The sequence below is a fragment of the Strix uralensis genome, chromosome 5 (genome assembly GCF_047716275.1).
Source record: "Strix uralensis isolate ZFMK-TIS-50842 chromosome 5, bStrUra1, whole genome shotgun sequence".
NCBI lineage: Eukaryota > Metazoa > Chordata > Aves > Strigiformes > Strigidae > Strix > Strix uralensis.
The window spans coordinates 65,283,360-65,306,316 of NC_133976.1; the positions used below are offsets into that span (position 1 = coordinate 65,283,360).

The following is a 22,957-nucleotide window of genomic DNA, read 5'->3' on the forward strand; positions in this document are numbered from 1 at the left end:
AACGCATCTCCCAGCCCTGAAACCTCTCTGCTGCTCTCCATGGCCAGTGGGGCGGCTTACCCCAGCTGCTTCTGCTGCTGGCCTCTTCCAGGACTGCAAAACTTGCTCCGGAAAGGGTCTTTGCACTAAGGGGTTTTCCGCAAGGAACAGGAGCACAGCACATATGAACATGATATTCATGACACAAGGGTCTGCCTTGTGTATCTGTTCAGCATCCTTGCACATGACTGAGGTATCTTAGTGTTACCTCAAAAATACCAATATCTCTACAATAGCCTTACAGGAAAGAGAGTACATCAGGTGTAAAGCAGAGAGAGAGATGAAGGCAAAATAAAAATTGGCGGGAAGAATGTACTTAAGGAGAAAATGAGAAAATTATTTTGGTTAAAAACATCTCAGCTGAAATACTGAGAGAGTATTGAGATAATTTAAAATTATTACTCAAAAGGACTGTGGAAAAGGCTGGGATACAAGAAGGACTAAGAATATAGAAGAATGAATGGAGAATACAAAGGAAAAAAGGGAAAGAAATAGGGAAAAATCAGAGTCGGAAGAAATCATTATTGTCACTTTTTTATTTTGTAGTAAATTTGCTTTTGTACAGCATCTGACAGAATTATATATCAAACAGAAATTCACAGCCCTGGAAATGGAGGCCAGAGACAAACTATATGCTTTACTCTGACTCTTCTTGGAAGTTACAGATGTTCATTGTCTGGACATGCAATGGACAGATTAATATCTCCAGATGTTCACCATCCATCCTCCCAGAGCATTAATGGGCAGGCCAGGGAATGAATGCTTTTAGCAGAAACTTCAGTTTCCATTACTGCTTCAGATGAAGCATTTTGTCAGTGTTTATGTTCTGGGGATCACCTGCTCCAAATGTAGGGAGCCTACACTTCAGAACAATGCCACCACCCAACACCACTCGAAGCCTGCAAACCTTCCATACAAGTGCTGATGAACTGAATTCCAAAGAGAATGAGAATTCAGCATTGCTTTTGACTATTTTACCCAATAGGAATGAGCAAATAGTTAAAATTACAAAAGCATTTACGTGGTTGAGTGGCTTGGAAAGTCAGTACATGGATAGTACTTCTTTTGAGCCACAGACATAATAAGGCAACTTTTGTAAGAAATTTGAATAGGAATTTGTCCATAATTATACTTCTTATTCACAAAGGAAAAAAGCATGCATCAATTTAGCATTACCAAATGTGATACAATTAGTTGTCATACATTTATTTATTCTTGTAGAAAAACTTGTGATGACATTTTTAGGAAGGCTCTAGATAACAAATGCCCATTTTAATTTGAAGAGAAAAGCTGCTTACCACCAATTCTCAATGCCATATTATATAAAAAACACAGGTGAGACACTGCTGAAAAATAGTAATTCAGCAGCAGCACCCAAGTCCCCCTGAAAATTATTCAGATAGTTTTGAAAATACTATTTTTGATATTATTGGCATGGTTCCCTCTCATTCCCATTCATGAATTTTCACTGGCAAAAAGTAACTTTCTGCTGAAGCAAGCAGACTTAATCCTATGAAAAATACTGTAAGTGAAGTAAGTACACTTGTTGCCTTCAGTGTATGAAGCTATAAGAGAAAACAAACAGGATTTGGTCTTCCAACGATATGAAGAGGATGTTAAAGAGGCATGTGCTTTTTTCAACTTGAATAATTTCAGTGAAATGGATGCTCAGGTGGCAGATGGGAAGACTTGAGTTTCTCAACTTGGGCCACAGCTACATTACGGGTGCATGCTGTTCTGCAGCAGAGTATCTCACCCTTATCTCAATCTTGCAGTGCTCTGCAAGAGGCCATGCTGTTTTGCTGTTTTTTCTGCCAGTGCTGCCCAGAGCAGCACCAGTTTTCCAGTGGAATGGTCGGGTTCCTTCAGCTGACCTGAATTTGCTCTGAAAATGCCTTTATCATAAAGCAACAGAAAGGAAAGATCTGGAAAAATAAAGATAAGATACTGGCTCTTCTCCAGTAAAATCATTGAGGAGTTTAGCTACTCCTTTCAAGAGAACAAGGAATTCACCCCAAAAAGATCAATATCCAAATATCCCACACAAAATCTGTGGGATTTGTTTGCAGCAGTTTTGAAAAAACACTCACTTCTGCCTGCAGGTGGGTAACCCACTTACATAGGAAAAAAACCACATTTTGTGACAGGCAGCAGCAGAAGATAAGAAAGACACTCTTGGTAGGAAAAATACAATTTAAAAAATTAGCATGCCATTAAAACAAGTATAAATACCGATTATATTACATGAGTGAACTGTGTTTTCTTTAGTGTACGTGCCATTTTTTATTAATTCATACACTAAGTGCTAAAGTGTTTCCTAATGCCATTAGGTGGTGCTTTCAGTAAGTAATAGAATAAATAGTTCTTGCACAGTTCTTTTCTTCACTGTGTTCTCATTTTCTTAAGTAAAAGAAAATTTAAACAAAACACCACTGTTGCCTCCTCCTTCTGAAACCCACCGACCTTGCACAAGGCTGTGTATCATGTTTCTGAGGCACTCTGGCTCCCCTCAGGCGTGATAAACTGCACTTTGGGCACGATGAGGGAGGGATTGGTTCTCCGCATGGAGTTGCTCCTTCGAATGGAGTTGTTTCTCCTCATGGAGTTGCGTTTCCGCAGGGAGTTTTGGTGGGACAGCTCACTCTTCTGCAGGGTCTGGATGAGAATGGATGGCTTCTCGTCAAGCTCTCTAGCGCTGCAACGTGGTGCTGCCACTTTGACGGTGTTACCAAACTTGGAGTAGTCGACTGCGTACACGCCTTCCTCTTCGGTGACGATGGGCACAAAGCGGTGACCCCACAGGATCTCCTCTGCTATGTAGGAGGTTCTTGCCTGCGTCGTGATGCCAGTTGTTTCTACGACTCCTTCGAGTATCACGATGAGCTCCAGGTCCTGGAGCACCAGGTCAGCAGCGGAGATATCATAAAGAGGGCTCCGCTTGTCTATGACATGACAAATGATTAAGGGAGCCACGAGGAAAATATTGTTGCTTTCAATGGGGTTATCCACAGGGATGTCTACTTGGTGAATGGGTATGACTTCTCCTTCAGGGGTCGTAGTCTTCCTCACAACCTGGATTCTCACTGAGGCACTAATAATCATGCTCTTCCTCAGATCTCCCACTCGAAACATGAAGCAAAGTTTGCCGTTTCGAACTGCAATGACTGCCTGCCTGCTGAAAATCAAGGTCTCAGCCCGCCTGTGAGCTTGTGCAGTTTTCATGAATATGCAGCCCAGCATGACAGCATTGATGATCAGACCCACAATGTTCTGCAGGATCAAGACTGTGATGGCCAAGGGACATTCCTCTGTCATCATCCTGCCCCCAAAACCAATGGTCACCTGAACTTCAATGGAGAAGAGGAAAGCAGAGGTGAAAGACCTGGAGAAGAAGATTGCACAAAATTATCTCTAAGGACATTGAACACACACTGAGAAGCTAGTAACATATACTTTCTAGAAACAAACTTAAGGACCTATTTGTACAGTCTTAGTACACTTAAGCCTTCTGTTAAAACCAGCAAAAGCATTGCATGCACGGTGACTTTGTTTCTGTATGACTGGTGCAGTATCTGATGGTGACAGGGAAGACCTCAGAGCCTGAGGTCCTAAAAGACCATCTGTAACACTAGGTGACCCTGAGAAGCTCACTAGATCCTCTGTTCAGGAACACATGCTGCCCACTGTGTTTGTTGACAGTGCTGTAACAGCTGGGCTTTCCACCTTCTCCATCCCAGGAAGCTCTTGGTGGAGAGCGGTGGTTTCGGCAATAATGAGTAATTGGCTAGCACACCAAGATTCTTCCACCAGCCTGTGCAGGGAAAGGAAATGGGAAAATTGCAGCATTTCACCCATATGACCTGAGTTGTGACCCCCTTTAGTAGGATTTCCTGGAGGGGAAAGAAGCACTCCCAGATTTGTGACACTTCCCAAATCCTTGCTTGCCTTGTGACTGAGCCCGCAGGATCAGGCTGCAGAGAGAGGCCAGTGGCCTCCAGGGTCCCCTCTGCACATCCTGGCAGGAGGACAATGCTGTGACCCAGAGTTTGGGTTTAGCTCACTGCTGTGGCAAGACTAGCTGGAAAATTTCAACACAGAAGTGAGTTGTAGAAGTTTGGGTTAAGTTAAATGTCCCTAATATGTTATAGTGACGAACATTAGAGGATGCTGTCCACAGACTTTCCAAAATACATTATTTATAGTAGTCCACAATGTCATATCCCCTGTATATAACAGGGTCTTTTGTAAACAGATACATCCTTCACCAATCTCTTATGTCTAAAATCAGTACCTTGGAGTTTATCCGGTAGAATTGCAGTACCCCGGGTCTCGTATGAACCAATATCATAGTCACCCTTTTAACACAGTCCAATCCACCAACGTTTGAAGAATTGCCATGCTCAACATGGCTTTACCTATGGAAAATATGTCCTGCCCATGAAGATGCTTCTAAACCATTCATTGGATCTGGTTTGCTTTTCAATTAATCTGCTTTTAAATAATCTTTTCTTTTTTTCCCTAACCTTATTTTCAGTGAACCTGGGATAATGAGGAGACATTAAAATAGCATAGGCAATATCAGGGATAATTTTCTATAGAATGAGAAAGTTCATCTTTCAGAAAACCACCCAGTCTCTGCAGAGATATCTTTGAAAGAACTTTGCCTTTCTTTTTTTTCCTTTTCTATATTTTTAATCTTTGGCAGATTCCCTTGTATTGAGGGGTTTATTTTTGCATTTCACTCTGAAGAAGTCAGGGACAAAGGAGTAAATTAATAGAATCCATTGAATGATGTCTTATGTTCATGAATATTTAGTTACATGCAGAATGAAACTTCTAAGTTTAACTTAACTTCTAACTTCACTTCTAAGTTTAAACTTAATTCAGCTTAATTCAATTTAAAGCTCTGTGGAGTAAGTATTCTGATTTCTCTTAACAGTACTCCTTAAAAGAAAAAAAAAAAGCAAAAGAGAATCTACCTTTTTACAGTGGAAGCAACTGAAGCAGCTAGTTTGTACAGCATTTTGACAATGTGAAGAAGGAGCCAGAAACTCCAAATCATACTGTTCCCAGGTCCTTCCCCTTAGAGCTCTGTAACAGTTTACCTCTTTGGGTAATGTTTGCTTTGTATGGCCAAGAGCTGTAAGACTTAGAAATTTCTGCAGTACTTTGAAAAATTAAAGTGCTGTGCATGTTTTAGGCACTGGTTAAAAACCCTGTTTCCTGTATATCTGTAATGACACCTAACCAAGAAAGCTCTCCCGAAATATCTGTGGGCCTAAATCTCGGGAAAGTAGGTTAAAAGATATTTGCCATTATTTTGGCATACATAGCACTGCAATATTAAATATATTTTACATCCAGCAACTCACCATTCTTAAAAATGTCAGCAATCATATTGCTTTTCACAACTTTGTCCAAAGTGGTAGCCAGATTTAACAGGACGAAGTATTTCACTATGAATGGAAAAGATTTTCCATGGCTTGGACATGGACGCTTGAGCAGCTGTTGGCTGAAGTACCACCAGGTACATGCACGAGGGAGTGATGTGTGTTCTTTGTCATGGGCTAAACCAGAAAGTTACACTGATTCATCTGCTCTACTTTTTGACACCCCTCCAGGCTGTCCTTGCAGCATAGGTTAGCAGCCATCCTGGAAGAACCATGGACACGGGTCTGCCTCATCCCAGTGGCACAAAGCCCTCGGCAGATGGCTCAGGCTCTGCAGGGTGGCCCAGGAGCCCCATGGGGAGCCCCATGGGGTGGGCCAAGCTGAGGGGGCCACCAACCAAGAAGAGGGATGTCCCCCTGGCTGACCCTGAAGAGCTGGTGGTGTGTAGCTGCTTGCTAATTTAGGTTGGACAAATACCACAAATCCCAGAAATGCCAGGGGTGACACTCCAGTACGTGCAAGCTGGGTCGTGATGTCTCATTTCAGAGCCAACTGCTTGTGGCCAGTTATTGGAAAAGAAATAAGACAGCAACCCCCCCTCCCTGCCCCAACCTCACAACCTAATGAAGGCTAGCTTGGAAAAATCCCCATTTCCTTTAGCTTGGAAAATCCTCATTTAGCAAAAAAGTGTCAAAACAAAGGGAGAATGAAATCTCGTCTCCCTCATGAGCCAGATACAATGTTCCTTCAAACCTGGTGAGGTGTCTTAAAACTATGTGCAGGAGAAAAGAGGAAAGGGAAGCGGATACTCCAATGTCTCAGCAGACCTTGCAGCCCCCCTCCCAGTCCCTCACAGAACTGTAATGTGTAAAGGCAGCTGATCTGGGGCAGTCTGGTGGTACCAAATCAGGATTTTTCTGCTTAAAAACCTAGTGCTATAAAAAGAAATTTTACTGACGAGATGACGAAGCAATCTTATTGCTTACTCTGCCTCCAATTAACAAACACTATGTGTGTATGTGTCAGTTTATCAGTGCCTTGAAAATTGTCATGGCTTCAGGGATGGAGGGTAAAATAGCAGGTGACATTTAATCTAATTTAAGCTTTCACTGTCTGACACATCATGCACACAGTGGAAACTGTTCCTCTGTCAAACTGCTGGCCTATGGCTTCATCAAGGTATTTTGAAGCACCCCATATTTAGCTGTCGCATGAGAATCATCTTGGCAGACATATAGCTTCGCCCTAAGCTGCACTCTTCTTGCTAGCCCTGCCTGATACCCACGGCCAGTGCTCTGCCTGACACCCATGGCTGGTATCTTGCCTCTCAGGCATCGGTCTCGGGGTGGTCACCTTTCGCTGGCACAGCGAGTGGCTCACACCACACTGGGGATGCTCCCGCTGCCATAGACAATGTTACAATACATATAACACATACCCACTCTTGTAGCAGGCTCTTATCTCGACAGGCAAGGTATGTTACCCACAGAGTATGGAGACACATGAAAAGCAGCAGGTCTCCCTCTCTTTCAGATCCTGTAAGGAATCAAAGAAATCTACAGTACAGTATTTTCCAAGCCCAGAAGGCTTGCTGAGTTTATGCAATCTAGAGGAAAACACTGCACTTTTCAACTGTCTCAACCAAACACAACAGTTCATGTAAAACGAAAGCTGCATTTTAGGCATTGGCAGGACAGCAGGCCTGTTCCCCCCCTTTCTCCATCCCACCAACTGTACTTTACCTGACACATGTCACACATGGTGTCCACTTCGTGCTGTTCATAGTGCTTTCTGTGCTTGGGTCCATGTCGCCGTGGGCGAAAGCCACCAGCCACCACATCATGGCGAAGAGCAGCCAGCTGCACAGGAAGGACATAGTAAAGATGACCAGTGTGTGACGCCACTTCAGGTCCACTAAGGTGGTGAAAATGTCTTGGAGGAATCGCCCCTGCTCACGGATGTTCTTGTGTGCCAGGTTGCACGCCCCGTTCTTGGCGATGAAGCGGGCTTTGCGGGGCCGGTCTCGAATGCGCGGCTTGCGCAGGTTCTCGGCAGCAATTCGTGCCAACACATACTCTTCAGGGATGATACTCTTCCGAGCCAACATCTTCCTGCCACCATAGTCCACTCAGCAAGATGTGAAATGGGGGGTGGTCTCTCTAGCGTGTCTCTGCAGGGCTCACTCTACCCTGCAAAAAGAGAGAACCTGGTCAGATTTGTCACCGATGCAGTACAGCAAGAAGTCCCGATTAGGTACCCCCTACCAACAAGTGTTACATTAAATGTCACTGTATGATTCTACAGTGCCCTCCCTCTTTCAGACCATCATTTTTATACGGGCAATTGGTATCAGCTCATAACAGAAATGAAAGATGCTGTTTTGACACTCCTTGCAGGAAGGGAGGCTGCGGAACAGCCTTGCAAATTTGGTGTAAAGTAACATGACGTACGACAGGTCGGTTCCTCAGGCTGTTTCTCCAGGAGACAGCAGTGCCCAGGTGGGTACCGCAACCCGGAGCACTAAGTTATTCGCATCCTTCGGGACCTGAAGAATCAGACTTCGGCTGGAACCAAGGCTAGTCTGCGGAGAGACCATGGAGCCTCATTTCTCACGGCGCTCGCCCTGCCGTGCAGCCAGAAGCCCCGCCAAAAGCCCCCGTCCGATCCCCCGAAAGCATCACCAGAAGGAGCTGAAGCGGAGGGGCGGGAGGCAGGGAACGGGACTCCTCGGAGCAGGCGGTCGCGTCTCCCCTTCGCAGCTCTCCTTCCTTTCCGGGATTAGGCTGGGAAACCCTCCCTTTATTCCCAAAGTTTGTCCCCAAACGGGTGACAGAACAAGCCTACGGAAAGCCCGGCTCCCCCGCATCTCCCCGCCGGCTGGCCCGGCCCACCGGGGGAGGGCAAGGACCCCCCGCCCCGACACGCGGCTCAACCAGCCCCCGGCCCTGCCCCCGCCCCAGCCCGCCCCGACCCGCCTCCACTTACCGCGGCGGGGCGGGGCGCGGCCGGGCCCGGCGGGGCGGGGCGGGGCGGGGGTCTGGCCGGTTGGGCAGGGCAGGGCAGGGCAGAGCAGAGCAGAGTGGCCCGGCCCGTTTCGGTGCGGTTCGGTGCGGTTCGGTGCGGTTCGGTTCGGTTCGGTGCGGTTCGGTTCGGTGCGGTTCGGTTCGGTTCGGTTCGGTTCGGTGCGGTTCGGTTCGGTGCGGTTCGGTTCGGTTCGGTTCGGTTCGGTGCGGTGCGGTGCGGTGCGGTGCGGTTCGGCCCGGCCCGGCGCAGCGCAGCGCACGGACACGCACAGGCTTCCTTGCGCGGAGCGGTACCGCTGCGGCAGAGGGGGTGATGGGCGTGCTAGGCTCGGTCCAGCGATGTAGCAGAGGGACAAGCTGCTCCCACCGTTGGCTTGTGGCTTTTCTGTCGGGGTGCGCACAGCCAACCCCGGGCTGCAGCAGGACAGTGGCACGGCCGCTTGCTTCCTCCGGTAAGCCAAGAGTTGTGCCTTTTTAACTTTATCTCGTCTCGAATCTCGCCGAGACAGCTTGCAGACGAAGCATGTGCATAAGTGTTTGGAGGACCCAAGCCACGGTCTACATGGCCTTTGCTGCTTTTGACAAACTTAATTACCTGTTTCTGCAAGAAAATTAAAAATACATTCCTTTTTATGGGTCACAACTCTTGTTGGCCACAGAGTCAGGCCCATTGTAATGATCAGGCGTTGGCAGATGGGTATTTGTGTATGGGGTGGGTATAGGAGAAATTACGCACAATGGCAAAAACCAGCAAAACTGCAGAAGTTCATTCTTTTTCCCACAGGTCGAGCTTTACAGTTTTGGCTCTTGTGTTTAATGGAAACTTGCATTCTTGGAAATTGCAGGGTTTTTTCCGAAGTCTTAGGGTTTGCAGGAGGAAGAATAAACAGTACATCAACTTTATGAAAAGATCTAAATTTAGATTTTACCGAAGCAAAGTGCAGAGATTTCATTGTGTCAGATTAACTCCCCCGTGTCCAAAGAATGTGCGTGTGTACAGCAGGGAGGTTTCTAAACTGTTCTTTGTATTGCTCAAGTGAATGACCTATACGCTATAAAATTTATACAGAACAAAACACCTTACTTTCTTTGTAAACTCGAGAAAGAAAGCAAACACTTGACAGGCCTGCTTGTGATCAGAAAAGTTTTAAGAGTATTCAGGCTTGGAAAAATTGAGAAGGCGCATTTGACAGGCAGTGTAATCCTCAGCTTGAAGATATCCACCCTGTTGAACACATGCACGTGCTCAGCTTAAAATAGTTGAGTGATTCCTGGAAACTTTCTAGCACTATTCTTTTCTAATACCAGATACCGAGTAGTCAGAAAAGGGACAGCCTCAAAGCCCCAGTCATATTAGGCAATTAACTAAACATATGAAATTAACTTTAGGCATATGACCAGCTCCAGTCTGAAAAATCAGGATCTGAATTCCCTTTACACTCTAACCAGCATCTGGGTACACATCCACAAGGTCACTTGGGTGGGTATCTGCAGGATCAGCATCACTGGTGCCAGCTATGGCACTTCACGGGCTGGGCTTGGATCACTTGGGACATTACCCTGCTACAAATGGGGTGGCAGAGACTGATCTTAGGGCGCTGACTCGTTTGATGCAGCCTCCAAAAGTGCATCTCACTTGGGTGTAGCTATTAGAAATAAGATTTAATACACGTGAAAAAAAAAAATCCCTTTTCCTTTTTTACTTTATAATTTTCCTCATCCTTTCTTCCTTTTAGCTCCTCTGGAGTATTTGTTCCATGCTAGGGCTAGAAACAAGATTGATGTGCCCCCGTATAGCTGCTAGATGCATCTGAAAAAATAAAAAACTGTCCGGGAACTGCATGGAAACCCCCCTCCTTTTTCATAAGATCCTTGAATTGTATAATTTGCTTCTGACACAAATTTACTCATGTCACATGCCAGATTGCACGGTTTCCTCTGAAGTTATTGAAATCCACAGCTTTAAAAACAGGAACACAGAAATATCAAAAAATGTCACTTTTATTTACTTGCCACCTTAGAGCATAACCCACCACTGTGGCTGTATTCAGGTTCAGCCTCTCATCCCTCTGCCAGGGACCCCTCAGGTACTGGTGTGCTGCTTGCTCCTTGCTGGCAGTGACTGGGACTGTGTGACACAGTTAGTGTGTGGGTTAGCAGCTGGGTTGGCAAAATGGAACCAAATCATCACTGAGGGCAGGTGGGAGGAAGGAGGAACCTTCCTCAAGCTGGTCAGGTGGAACAGAAACCGATGCCAGTGCTGGTGCTGTCAGAGACCTGTATGATCTCTCAGCCTCATTTGTTCCCTGCTAAGCTGCTGGAGGTTTCCTCCCCCTTAATTGGGCACCATGCAGAGGCCAGATTTTTTGTAGCTGAGATAGGAAGGGGTCCCACTAAACACACACAAATAGTCTTGGCACAACTCCAGTGTGTCTAAACAAAAGTTATTGATCGTTTCACCCATCACTGTATTTGGGAGAAAAGTGCTTATGAAATCCCGTCTTTCCATCTCTGCCTGTTCAATACTGAAAGAGCTTCCCCCTCAGAGGAGGGGATGCCGTCCTCCTCTCTTGAGATTAGCTTCAAGGAAGCCTGCTGGGCCATGACCGCCAGGATGTGAAGATCAGGAACACCAGAACTATTCCCTTTCCCTGGTTAAGCATTATGAGGCATGATTTTGAGCACAGCATCCACTTCCCATGTTACAGTGTATGAATATGCTCTGGAGAGTGACAGCTACTAAAAATGTTCCCCTTTGCCCTTTTAAATACTTGTTTGGTTGCCACATGCACTTTTTAGTCTGAGATTTAAGTAATAGCTGGGAAAATCTCCCAAAACGTCTCCTAACCCATTTTGTAAGGAACATAGTGTCTGAGTGCTGTGAACACAGCCTTTTCAAGGCAAAAAAAAATCAGAATTGATGGTGGGTTTGGGTCCAGTTTTTTTACAGCCCATCATGCATCTCCCTTCTTGCTGTTTCATTTCCCCTCCAACCACAAGAATTACTGATATTATGGTAAATATCACTTTACAATGATGCGTATCTAGAAAAGGATTAAATAATGTGCTTAGACATGAATCTGAACTATCTACATTATAGCTGTGTCCAGCCCTTCCAGAAAATCCTGCTTTGTAATAAGTTTTGTTTGAAATTCTAATCTTAGCTTAGAGATAGGATGACTTTGCAGGCCTCCAGAGATGTCATGCACTCAGCATGAGGCTTCCACAAAGACACAAATCTGATAAACCATATTCAGATGACATGGATGAACTCTTCCCCAGCTGAACTGACAGTAGATCCATCAAACATGAAAGAGCAGAAACTGCAAACTAAGGGCATCTGTTACCCTGAACCAGCTTTTTTTTTCTGTTTCATGCAAGAGCAGCTGGACAAAAATAGTCTTTATCATCAAAATACATGTAACTAGTGCCCCTCATCCAATATTACTAAATTGCGTGGTGAAGTTTGTAGATGTTCTAGGGGTTTGCTGGCAGAGGGATTTTTTCCCATGAAAACTATCTGGTTTGGAAATGATACATCAGCCTTGTTTGATGAAATCTGGTACATATCTGGCTTCTCTGTGTGTGTCAGGCTATGGGGTGCAGGCTATCGACCCTCTGCAAAGCTAGCAATATGTTGGCAGTTCTCTAAATCTCTGTTACGCTACTTCCCGTGCCAACAAATGGGGCCTGGTGCATTTGTCACCAGGAGTTTAGTATTTTCTACCCCCCCTGCATGTAGTCACCAGGTAGCAGATGGGGTGATATGTTGTGGTTTAGCTTCTGCAGTTCAGAGAGCTGAGGGGCACTGCTGGCCATGGCGAAGGTATCCCCTACCTTTATATCTGCTCCCTGTGGAGCATGGGGGAGAAAGAGTGACCCACACCATCTTGGGTGAACCATCTTAACTGACAGCAGCTATATCCCTAGAGCATGTCCTTAGCTGTTCAAGCAAGTCTGAGCTTGCTATAGCTTGAACAGCATTAGGCTGACTTCAGACCATCTGCTCACATCTGGCTCCATGGGCTTGGTGGGGCAGTGATACTCCAGCCAAACCTGCCCAGAGCTGGGCCCTTGCTGCTGCTGCTTGCAACGCAACACATGCTTCCCAGCTGGCTCCCGTGGCCTCTCCTACAAAATGCTGCTGTCCTCTGAGGGCTCACCTGGTAGTGCAGAGGGTCAGCGCATGGGCCACCATCATGCATTGGTGAGAGAGGGCACGGTCCTAGAGAAATACATTCAGCCCCATAGTGTGAGAAAGCAGGCAGGGCACAGTTTTGGGCTGGGACTGCAGCCCCTGGCCTCCTGCACAGTCAGCAGAGTGGGGGCAAGAGGGGAGAGAGGAGAGGGAAGATTATCACACCCAAATTACATGGTTCCTGCAGTTGTCTGATTTATGAAATCAAATGTCTTTTAGCCTCTGTTTCCCTAACACCACCTCTGCTCCAGGGACATGCATGAGCCAAGAAAGGGATAGTTGAAAGAAATGCCTTGTGCTCCAGGGTATATCTTATATTCACTCTCTGCCATAAGCTCTAGCCTCATTTCCCTCTAGAGATGACCACATCATATTAAATCCTTGCACAAAACCCAGCAAAACTTCTTGCAGCCCCACACTACTTATCAATCTCCCTATCTTTGTCTTAATTTTAGCTATGTGTTTGTTTCTTCCCAGATCTCTTGTTTATAGTGCTGGCTGAAAACCAAAGACTGCGCTTTGCTGAGCCTCAGTGCTACAGAGACTCAGGCTGTCACAACACCTCCAGATCAGGGATGCTGGCATCGCTTTTACCCAGTCCACCTTTTAGGTCATGGTATCCCTGACCAGAAAAGCTAGGTAATCCTCTTGTTTTTCAGTTCACAGCAGATATTTGCTCCCACATGCTTCAGTTTAAACCTTAGTTCAAAGTACAGAAATACTGTACTGTCACATCTGGGACTTTACCCAAGTCAGTCTCTGCTACAGGGTGATATGCAACAGTCAAAGTGGTACAGCCTTTTCCTGATACCTGGTGCTCTGAAGCATATCTGTCATGTTACGTGCCCCTTCCTGGAGCAGGAGCTTCTTCTAAGGCTCTGGGAAGAGAACAGTTTGGGATTGTTTCTTTGCCTTCCCGTGCCATAGTTTATGGAAAGGCTGTAAATCAGTTTCTAGGTAGGTTGAACATGGTTACAATAAGTCTCTAGCTGTGTTGCTAATTCACTGGAGTGTTCTTTCCCTTAGATGCTTCTCCCATCTGGCTCGCTGGCTATTTCCCTTATTACTTTTTTCTGTGGAAAAACTGTCTGCTGATCCATCTGTCTATGATGACTCTCATTTCTGAGTTTACTGGCCAGATTAACCTCTGAATAGAGATGTGAACTCTTTGCCTCTTCTAGCTGGTGGAGTTGTGGGTGCTCCTCCTCCCACTCTTATGATAGTCATCAGATGGAGGCATCAAATGATTTAAGTTCACTGAGGGGTGAAACCACAGTGGCTCCCTGCACCTGGGGTGGAAGAGCTGGTGGGAAGCTTCAATGCTGTACTTCATATTACCAGGGCATTGGAGAAAACATAAATGAGGGTTTGGACTCCTTAGCATCTTCTTGCATTCCTCCATTTTTTCCCCGCAGGTCTACCCATAGCAGACTACACACAAAACAACAGAGGTGTTTGAATGCCTGAGCTGTTCCCAGACTCAAGAGAGTCTCCGAGGTAGGTCTGCTAGCCTGCTCCTCAGTGACCAGGCATGGCTCTGTACTTTCTTTGGTGTCATTGCCCTCTTCCCTCTGCTCAGTCTCATCTCAGATTTCCATACAACATTTGGATTTTAAGTCTAAAATTTCCTCGCTAAATGATACGTTAAAGTGTATAATGAATTTTTAAAATCATCTTCCACTGAAATGTTGTTTCTCCAATTCTTCCATGGTAGGATTTTGGCTTGTGTCAGGTGGCATCTTCCCACCCAGTAGCCAGGCATGGCTTGGATGTGGGATGCCCCAAGCACGGTCCAGAGACTAATCTAAATGCACAGGATGGGCGAGGCAACCTTGTTTTGGGTTAGCTGTGGTTTTAGACACATGGATGCTCTCACAGGTGGGCGGTGCCACTTTTCCCATTTTATTTAGCAGCGTAGGTGGAGCCTAAGAGTTGGCTCTAGGAACAGATAAAGCTGCCTCTGGTGGCAAAGTCCTGGAGGCAGCCAAAACCCCATAAACTAAGAGAGCGTATGTACTCCTACAGGTGGGACAAATGATAGCTGCCATTTCTCTTCTGGTGGTATCTGAAGCTTTGTTGCTTCAACAAAGCTTCAGATACCAAAGGTATTGAGGGTATCAAGGGCTTTTCATTCCATCTCCTTATCCAAACTGTGCTTATACCTCTTGTGTAGCAGGAGCCAGAAGGTTTCTGGCTAGCTTCAGCCTTGGAGTAGTATAATAGAATTTTGTCACCTCTTCTGAGAAGCTCAGAGCTGGCTCAGAGGGCCATACTACCAGCTGAAGGAGATTTTTCTTCTGATTTGTGAAATGGAATTTTTTTGTATATCTCCATCTTTGTGCTTCTAGGTCCCCTTGCCTACAACTGAGTGATATCTCTGCTGGCTGCAAGGGTGAGATTATGCCATTGATGGAAGATAGATGCCATCTCTCATTTTAAGATCATATCACAGAATAACTGGCAACTCCGAGCCCTCTGATCTCAACTCTGTGGTGAGACCTGGAGAAGTAGATGGCCCCAAACCTGAATGATTCAGCCATGAAAATCTGCAGTACTGAGAGCCTCTTAGAACCTCACATTCCTGCCTCTGATGGAGATAGCTGATATTGCTGAAAGAGTAAGGGCCTAATGTGGCTGATATGATAAAAACACATATAAACATCAAATATGAATCTCTAACTTTATGCTTTTCAAAGAATTTGCTGCTTTGGGTCATCTGTAACTGTGATACTGAAGGTGGTGGTTCTGGACCATGTCATTTACACTAAGCTGCATTAGTTCCTTAGTTACATGGTTAAATATTTCACTGGACATTTAAGTGATATTTATGGATGTACAGCCAGAAAACCCTGAAGTAAATTAAAGGGAGAGTTAAGAAATGTCATGGGAATAGCCCTGAGACACTCTTATGGGCAGTGCTAGCTGGCACTGTTCATTACTTATTTATACCTTTTATCCAGAGGATGTATAACTATGTAATGTGTTTATATATTAAATGGACTAATATACATACACAGGAATTAATGCACCGGGCAGTGAAATGTGCAACATGGTAATGTGAAGTGGATGCTGCTTTATTATATAGTAATTCATAGGATGAAAATCTCTGTGTTCAATGAAAACAAAAGAAGGCATCTTGCACGTGATGAATGTCAATTACACCAAATAGAAACTAATTTTTATATATATATATATGAAATGCTTGTTTATAGTCCTTTCAGAGTGTGGCTTATTATATTAGAGAAATAAACAGCTCCTGCCAGGAATGTATGCTATGTTTGCATGGGTAGTGTCTAGCAGCAGACAGATGCTATCAATAGTGAATAATTAATAATAACTATGTAGTTAAATAGATTAAGACTTTTCTAAAAATCTCTCTTCTCTTGAAGGATTACATTTGGAAGCTTCTCTAACTCCACAGCATCATACAAGCCAATACTCTAAGCTGTCCTGCCAAAACAGCATCAGCACATTGTTAATTTGTAACAGTCAGAGAACTTTTGCCTCACAACAATTTTTTGATAATTTGAAAACCTGATAATCTTTCCCCACAATTCCACACAGAGGTCAGTTCTGGTGGAGAAAAACCAGAGCAGTAAAAAAACAATGTGGAAATGATTGGGATGTTTGCATGGCAACGAAGAATTTGATTTACAGTTTTGTTTTCAGACTTTTTTTAGTACTCTCTTAGTTTTGCCTTTGAAAGGATTTATTTGCAAAGAAACTAAAGAGCTCTTCACATGGCATCATTGAATTCATATCACAGAATTTACATAACATATTTTGATTTTAAATTAGGCTTTCAAAAGATACTACTTGAGATTATAAAATAGTAAATGTGCTGAATTAATTTTTGCTTTAAAACACATTTTATGGGAGAATCATTGCTCCAGAGAGATTTTAACAAGTAGCGGTGTGGTTTCACTACATATTTTAGAACTGATTTCTATTGGCAGTATCACACTGGGGATGCTGGGACATAGTGCTTGCAATAGAAACATATTCCAGCTTTTGCCACTAGATAATGGAAACATAATAATGAAAACATGGCCCCTGTCCACAGCTTTTTTATGAAGGTGGCTGTTTGCCTCAAATACATTATATCTCCATTTGTGATAAAATGCCTGCATAGCTTGTTTAAAATGTACGTGTGCTGTTTCCTTCATCTTCTCATGACACGTTAGCAAAACAGCATGTGAATGTATCGTCATCTTTTCACAACAAAGCATGACAGCACATTACTTTAGGAAGCAAAAAGAACACATATAATTTAATCAAACAATTTATTGTATAAGAAGTTTGAAGAGACCTACTTGACCACATTCAAAATTGATGTCATCTGTATTTTAAGAAAACATAATTCAATACAATTACTTTTTGCTGACAGAGGTTTTACATATAATGAGATGCCAAATCCTTTGGGCCATATTCATGTTGTCGCTAATTGAATTCAGTGGAAGTGTATTAATTTATAGCAGAGGTGTTCTGCTTAGTTTACACTAACCTAAAAAGGGCTCATCCAAGTGCTTGAGAAACTTTTGATAATATGTTCTTTCAGCTGAATGATACAGTTGGGAAAAGCAGGCATGCTCTTGCAAATAAAGAGCTTTTTCAGGTCTGCAATGAAACTGGAATTTATAAACACTTGAGATACCTCTTCTGCATATCAATTTGCCTAACAAAGAAATGATCTCTCCCTGCAGACTTTGCCTGGCTTATGCCCCTGGCTTATCAGATCTATCCCAAACTTCTATGGGGGAGTTTCCTGCCTTGCAGGAAATGCTGGTGGATCAGTTTGTCCTTTTCAGTTTATACATGGCTAAAATTCCACTGATTGCCTATCTCTAACTCTCAGAGGCTCCCTGAGGCTCTAAATTTAGCAATCAAAAAGGCAGACATCTGGTTCAAGCTCATTGCCTAGACTCCTGCAGAGGTGGGTGAGAGACAGGCACCTCCAGTGGGTGAATCATCCCATTGACTGATGTGACATGGATCTTTTCAGAAGAAATCTTTCTTCTGAACAGAAAGGAAATGAACCTTGAGTAGCTTGTACCACACACTTCTTTAGAATAAAAGATCACATGTGTGTTTTTGAGTATAAGCACACACACATGCAGACAACATACTGTGTATCAAACAGAAAACTCATCCAGGTGGTTTTAAGGGGTCTTCATAACAAAGCAAAGGGAGTATGAACAGTTAGTTGTAAGGGACTCTTTGAAATAACATATAATATTAATCTAAACCAAGTTTGAAATTACAAAAAATCAGCAGCCAGCTCAGAATTAGGAATCCTCACAGTCACTGACTTATTTCCTTTTTTTTTTTTTTTTTAAAAAAAGCAACTTTCCTATTTGGTAACTGTATTGTTTGAAATGTTAAGTCCAAATAATTGTCATGCTCCCAAAATCCCTGAAGCGTAAATAACAATTAGCAGAACACAAGTGGTTCAGGCAAAGCTATTCTTAAAGAGATTCTCATTGTCTTTCAAGCTGCAATTGCCTGGAAAACATCATCAAAATAATTCACCTTAGATGAATCCCAGCATCCACTGTGCTGTTGTAGATCCCCAGCAAAATGAATAAATGGAGAAATCTGTTTTAAGCACTGGATCTTGAGGAGGGAAATCTTCCCCTTGTGCTACCTGTCAACAGTGTTGCTTTATGGCAGAGGCTTGTGGACCTGCTTTAAGAATTAAAGACCCCCACAGTGTGTTTCCTGTCACAATTGAGTTTTGGCTCAGTAATAAACACAAAGGTTTTATGGGATATTTCTAGTTTAGAAGAAGCAGTAATGAGCAGCTAATTGTTTGTTTCGATTTTGTTGAAAGACAACATATAGGAAGGGAGCAGTCTCATCCATGCCAACCATTAGACCTGGCTCAAAGAGTGGGAAAGATAACCCACCCACTGGTTGCAAGTTAAAGGTTGAGAAACACTGTTGTGGCTCCACTTTAAAGGGGGCCTACAGGAAGGATGGGGGGGACTCTTTTTCAGGGAATGTAGTGATAGGACGACAGGTAACAGTTTTAAACTGACAGAGGGTAGATTTAGATTAGATATTAGGAAGAAATTCTTTACTGTGAGAGTGGTGAGACACTGGAGCAGGTTGCCCAAAGACGTTATGGATGTCCCCTCCCTGGCAGTGTTCAAGGCCAGGTAAGACGGGGCTTTGAGCAACCTGGTCTAGTGGAAGGTGTCCCTGCCCATGGCAGGGGGGTTGGAACTAGATGGTCTTTAAGGTCCCTTCCAACCCAAACCATTCTATGGTTCTGTGATTGGCAACAAGGGATCCTACTCCTGTTTTGCTGCTTCTGTCAGAGAAACACTTAACAGAAAAAGAAATGCAGATGAGATGAGAAATATAATTCAGGATCTCTCACTGAGATGTCCATAGTTAGAAATGTACACACGGCCAGTGTTTGCATTCAAAGGTCATTTTTAAAAGGAAGACCTTAATAGTTCTAGAGCATGATATCACAATAATAAAAGCTTGCTTAGTTTAATGCTTGGAAAAAACAACCAACCAACCCCAAAACATGATGACGCTAGAGTAAGTGTCCCCCTGAACAGGAGGGTGTTATCACAGAAAGCTAAAGAAAGCCAGGGGGTATGAGAGTGAGGCAGAGCTGTGTCAGAGAGAAAATGAGGCAGAGGGTATGGAGCTAAATCAGGAAGGAGTGGGAGACTGCAGACTGAATAAGGAGCATTCAGGGATACAAGCAGGAGCCTCAAAGAGGGTATGATATAAGGAGATGGTGAAGAAAAAAAAGGAAGGAGGCTGTGGCAAGAGAGTAAGGGGTGACCAGCAGAAGAGGCAGTGTGACAATAGTCAAAGAAGTAAAATCTCCAGACTGATGTTTCCTTTACCATGTATACGTCACAGCCTAGGGAAACTGCTCCTAAGGAGGACACATTTGTGAACTTTACATGAAATGAAAAGAAATTTGCTTCAAAGACTTTGTCCCTTCTGTACCATTCTTAGTAACAAAACAGCTGTGCAACTGTTGGGATTACCCTCCTCCATTAGAGGAAAACACAAAAAAGCAAAGTTCAGCCTAAGCACTTGGTGAGTATATAACATCATATGCACAGTGGCTATAATGCAAAGAGATATAGTATGTCTACAGCAGTTGGTTTATGTTTGCTAGCTCTCTTAGGATTTGTGTATGTTGAATAGGATTAGTTGCTTCAGGAATCAAATTGTGCTTTTAAACCTGCTAGGCAGCTGTGGGACATGCTACAATGATCATCAAACATTTTGACCATGGTTAATGTAATACTAGGGCCAATATTCCTGCAAACCTCCCTCAGAATGAATGAAGCATGCTGGTAGGTTTTTTCTCATTCCATAATATATTTTCTTTTCTACATGTTTAAACAGCAGTGTTAAGTTCTATAGCTCTGGAGGGATGGATGAGCAAAGAAGGTGCTTCTTAAACCTGGGTGCTCCTTAAACCCTGGCTCTGGGACAAATGTAAGAGGAAAGAGGAACTAATTATTGGTCCCTCTTAAGTACTACAAGATACATGACACAATCCCAGGCCCATGTCAGCCATTTAATGTAATGGGAACCGGGATCACATTGAACTACTTGGAACCACTTAAAATACATCAGGATTGCATTGTCATCAAAGATACATGGATAAACAAAGTTATTTGTACTTCATCTTCATACTGAGTCTGACAACAATGAATCCAATTAGCTTTTCGCTGAAGACAATGAAATTAAATCAACAAGGATTTTGGCCTTTTGGCTCTGGAATCTGCGTAACAACATGCACTTCCGCTGTAAACATCTGCTTTATTTTTTTATTTTCTTTGTATGACAAAGGTCAACACAGGGAATTAATCCAGAAAAGAGCAAAATCTTTTCACAGCAGTAGACAGGGAAATCACAGAAGTACTTCCCCTCATAAAATGTTCAAGACTGAGCTTTTTTGTTTAGTTGTGTCACACAGCTTTTATTTCCGATAGTTAAGACGGAAAAAAAAAAAAAAAAAGATAAACCATTGTATCATTTTTACACTACCAAACTAAATGTAATCCCAATTTTAAGTCCTACAACTTCTCCAAAATTCATAGCATTTTTTTTTTGCCAAGTACTGTGCCTTATGTTTTTAATTACACTAGAAATAGGCTTAAGCGCACCTTGTGTTCTTCCTAGATCTTATAACAATAGATGAATAAGAATCACATTGAATACTACTAGTGAAGATGATGTCTCAAGACGTGCCTTTGGAAGTATGTCTGTAAAACTCCTTCTGGAGGTTTACTGTCCATTGTGCAGTTATCATGGTTCAGAATCTAGCCATATGCATTAGTCAAGTGCAAGCAACCTTTTCAAAGCTGTGTGATGTAAATATGTATCTAAATTCACCTAAATTCTTGAAGATATAGTAATAATTTGAAAATTATACCTTCTTGGACTAGATCTGATTTAGAGATAAGCCAGAAATGTGTAAAAGGAAAAGAAAGGTTGTCCCACGATAAAAAATAATGTGAAGGGCTAAAGACATACAAAACAATTAGTGGTTGGCTAATTACATGCCATTTTAAGTAGAATATTTTAGTGGACATGTTTAAAAGATTGACTAATATCAAGTTTATAAATTCAGATTAATACAAAGTCTTAAGATACTGGACAAAATTCCTCTATAAGTGTATCAAAGCATGCATAATCATAGAATGATTTGCATCTTTGAATGAAGAAAGTCTGCAGAACAAATATGGATTTAGAAACTGACTATAGCGATAAGGCATCATTGCACTGAAAAATAGTACCGTGACAACTATAGTGTGCTAACTAAAGTGAAGGACAGGAAGAATTTCCTTATTTCTGATTAAATCCTTTCCCTCATTCACTGCTCCTCCACCACACTTGAAGAGCAAAGTTTATGCCTTTGGAATGTGGCAGATTGCCCCAAGTGTTAACGGTTCGGATTTGTTTGTTTGTTTTTTTTTAATTTTCCCCCACTGGGGACAGAATGCTTCTGGGGATCTCTTGTTTCCTTGACAAACTGCACGATTTGATTGCTGGTTCCAGTATAACATATGCAGTTTATAAGAGCAGTGCATTCTTTCGCCCTCTATAAAAGAAAATAAAGCCACTAAAAAGTCTAAGGAAAATGCCAAATTCCCAAGAAATAAAACCTTCTGAGTCTGTGTGTACGTGTGCATGTGTGTGTGAAGTTTAATAGCTTTTGAATGAAGTGACATTTTTATTGCTTTGAGGCATATGTGTATTGCAATTGGTTTTATTATTTTGGAAGATGGAAGTGTGAAGAAGGAAGCTCTAAAAAAAGATATAAAAGTGATGTCACATTGAATAGAAAATATTTGCATTTCATTTGTTTAAAAATAAGCTATTAAAATGCATCATACGATTCTTCACATGTCAGCCCGGACAAATGAAGCAAAGATGCCATCTTCTTGAGAAAGTAGGTTCTCAGGCGTATCATATTCTAAAATATTCCCTCGCTTCATGACGATGACCAGGTCTGCTGTTAGGATGGTGTGAACCCGATGCTGCCGTAAAGAAAAGCAGACAGAAGTTTTCAGTATGATAATTCTCACTGCAGTTCATTAATGGGCCTAATGCAAGGCACACGAAGTTGGTGAAAGGCTATCCCTGTTTGTAGTGGTATTTGGAGTAGGTCCTTGTTCTGTATCTTTAATCTGAAGAGATCTCCAATTACTTTTACAGCCTCTGCCACAAAGCCTGAAAATACTTAAACATGCACTTCACTTTAGGTCCGCTAATTGCCATTATGAACAGCACAGCTGCTGGAATAAATCCTACGGTGTCACTGAAATACATCTTCTCCTTTAGGAAATATGGGCGAGAAACATCCTGGGTATGCCTGCACTATCAGGTGGCTTAGTGTTCTGCCCTGTTCCTTGGTCTCTGTACCCTGACTGACTACTCTGCATGTACCTTAGGGCACTCCTGCGCTGTCTTCTTCTGTAAATAAATTCGCTTCCCTGAGATTAACTTTGAGTGTACTACAGGCAATAGTCCCATAGGCAACAGGAATGAAAACAGGCTGAGTTTGTTTTCAGTTCTGTATGAATACAGCCAGTCAGGTATAGGCAGGACAAACTCTAAAAGTGTGATATTTCACTATATAGGCTGAAGGTCAGGGATTACTTTATGGGGCAGATTCCTTTGACATGATAGATTCAGTGTTAGCTGTATGCCTAAGCTTTAGTTAAATATGATTAGCATAAATAGTCATGAAATTAAACAAACCCAGGAACCACACAATAAACACGTTCTTGCACTGCCGTCTCAGAAGCTGTGCAGT

At 43.1% G+C, this 22,957-nt stretch overlaps 2 protein-coding genes and 1 long non-coding RNA gene across 14 annotated transcripts in view; 1 reads left to right on the forward strand and 2 right to left on the reverse strand.

Annotated features, from left to right (window-relative positions):
• Positions 1–557: 557 nt before the first annotated feature.
• On the reverse strand, positions 558–8,299 carry KCNJ8 (potassium inwardly rectifying channel subfamily J member 8). Of its 3 annotated transcripts, none has more exons than XM_074871380.1 (3): positions 7,881–8,299; positions 7,173–7,619; positions 558–3,421 (listed from the first exon to the last, which is right to left on the reverse strand). In XM_074871380.1, the coding sequence occupies exons 2-3, from the start codon at positions 7,535–7,537 to the stop codon at positions 2,521–2,523; spliced, it is 1,266 nt and encodes a 421-aa protein (XP_074727481.1). In that variant the 5' UTR covers positions 7,538–7,619; positions 7,881–8,299; the 3' UTR covers positions 558–2,520. The 3 variants fall into 3 exon arrangements, with proteins under 3 accessions (XP_074727481.1, XP_074727483.1, XP_074727482.1); XM_074871382.1 differs by having other exon boundaries at positions 8,112–8,298; XM_074871381.1 differs by having other exon boundaries at positions 7,173–8,299.
• A 178-nt stretch (positions 8,300–8,477) lies between these two features.
• Positions 8,478–15,922, forward strand: LOC141944596 (uncharacterized). 2 transcript variants are annotated; one of them, XR_012629281.1, is made up of 4 exons: positions 8,478–8,527; positions 13,129–13,290; positions 14,067–14,148; positions 15,000–15,922. It is a non-coding gene; the product is annotated as an uncharacterized LOC141944596 (long non-coding RNA). The 2 variants fall into 2 exon arrangements; XR_012629280.1 differs by lacking the exon at positions 8,478–8,527 and adding an exon at positions 8,536–8,905.
• A 995-nt stretch (positions 15,923–16,917) lies between these two features.
• Positions 16,918–22,957, reverse strand: part of ABCC9 (ATP binding cassette subfamily C member 9) — a 79,450-nt gene continuing 73,410 nt past the window's right edge. For all 9 annotated transcript variants that reach the window (XM_074871390.1, XM_074871393.1, XM_074871383.1 and 6 more), the window contains one exon: positions 16,918–22,178. In XM_074871390.1, the coding sequence (XP_074727491.1) occupies positions 22,041–22,178 (138 nt within the window). In that variant the 3' untranslated portion in view covers positions 16,918–22,040. The remainder of the gene's footprint in view (positions 22,179–22,957) is intronic.

What these genes read in the sequence shown, in the direction of transcription:
- KCNJ8 (XM_074871380.1), bottom strand. Translation starts at nt 7,537, where the DNA reads ATGTTGGCTCGGAAGAGTATCATCCCTGAAGAGTATGTGTTGGCACGA. An exon ending in CCATGTGTGACATGTGTCAG is followed by an intron (nt 3,422 to 7,172) that starts GTAAAGTACAGT and finishes CTTCTTCTCCAG; the next exon opens with GTCTTTCACCTCTGCTTTCC.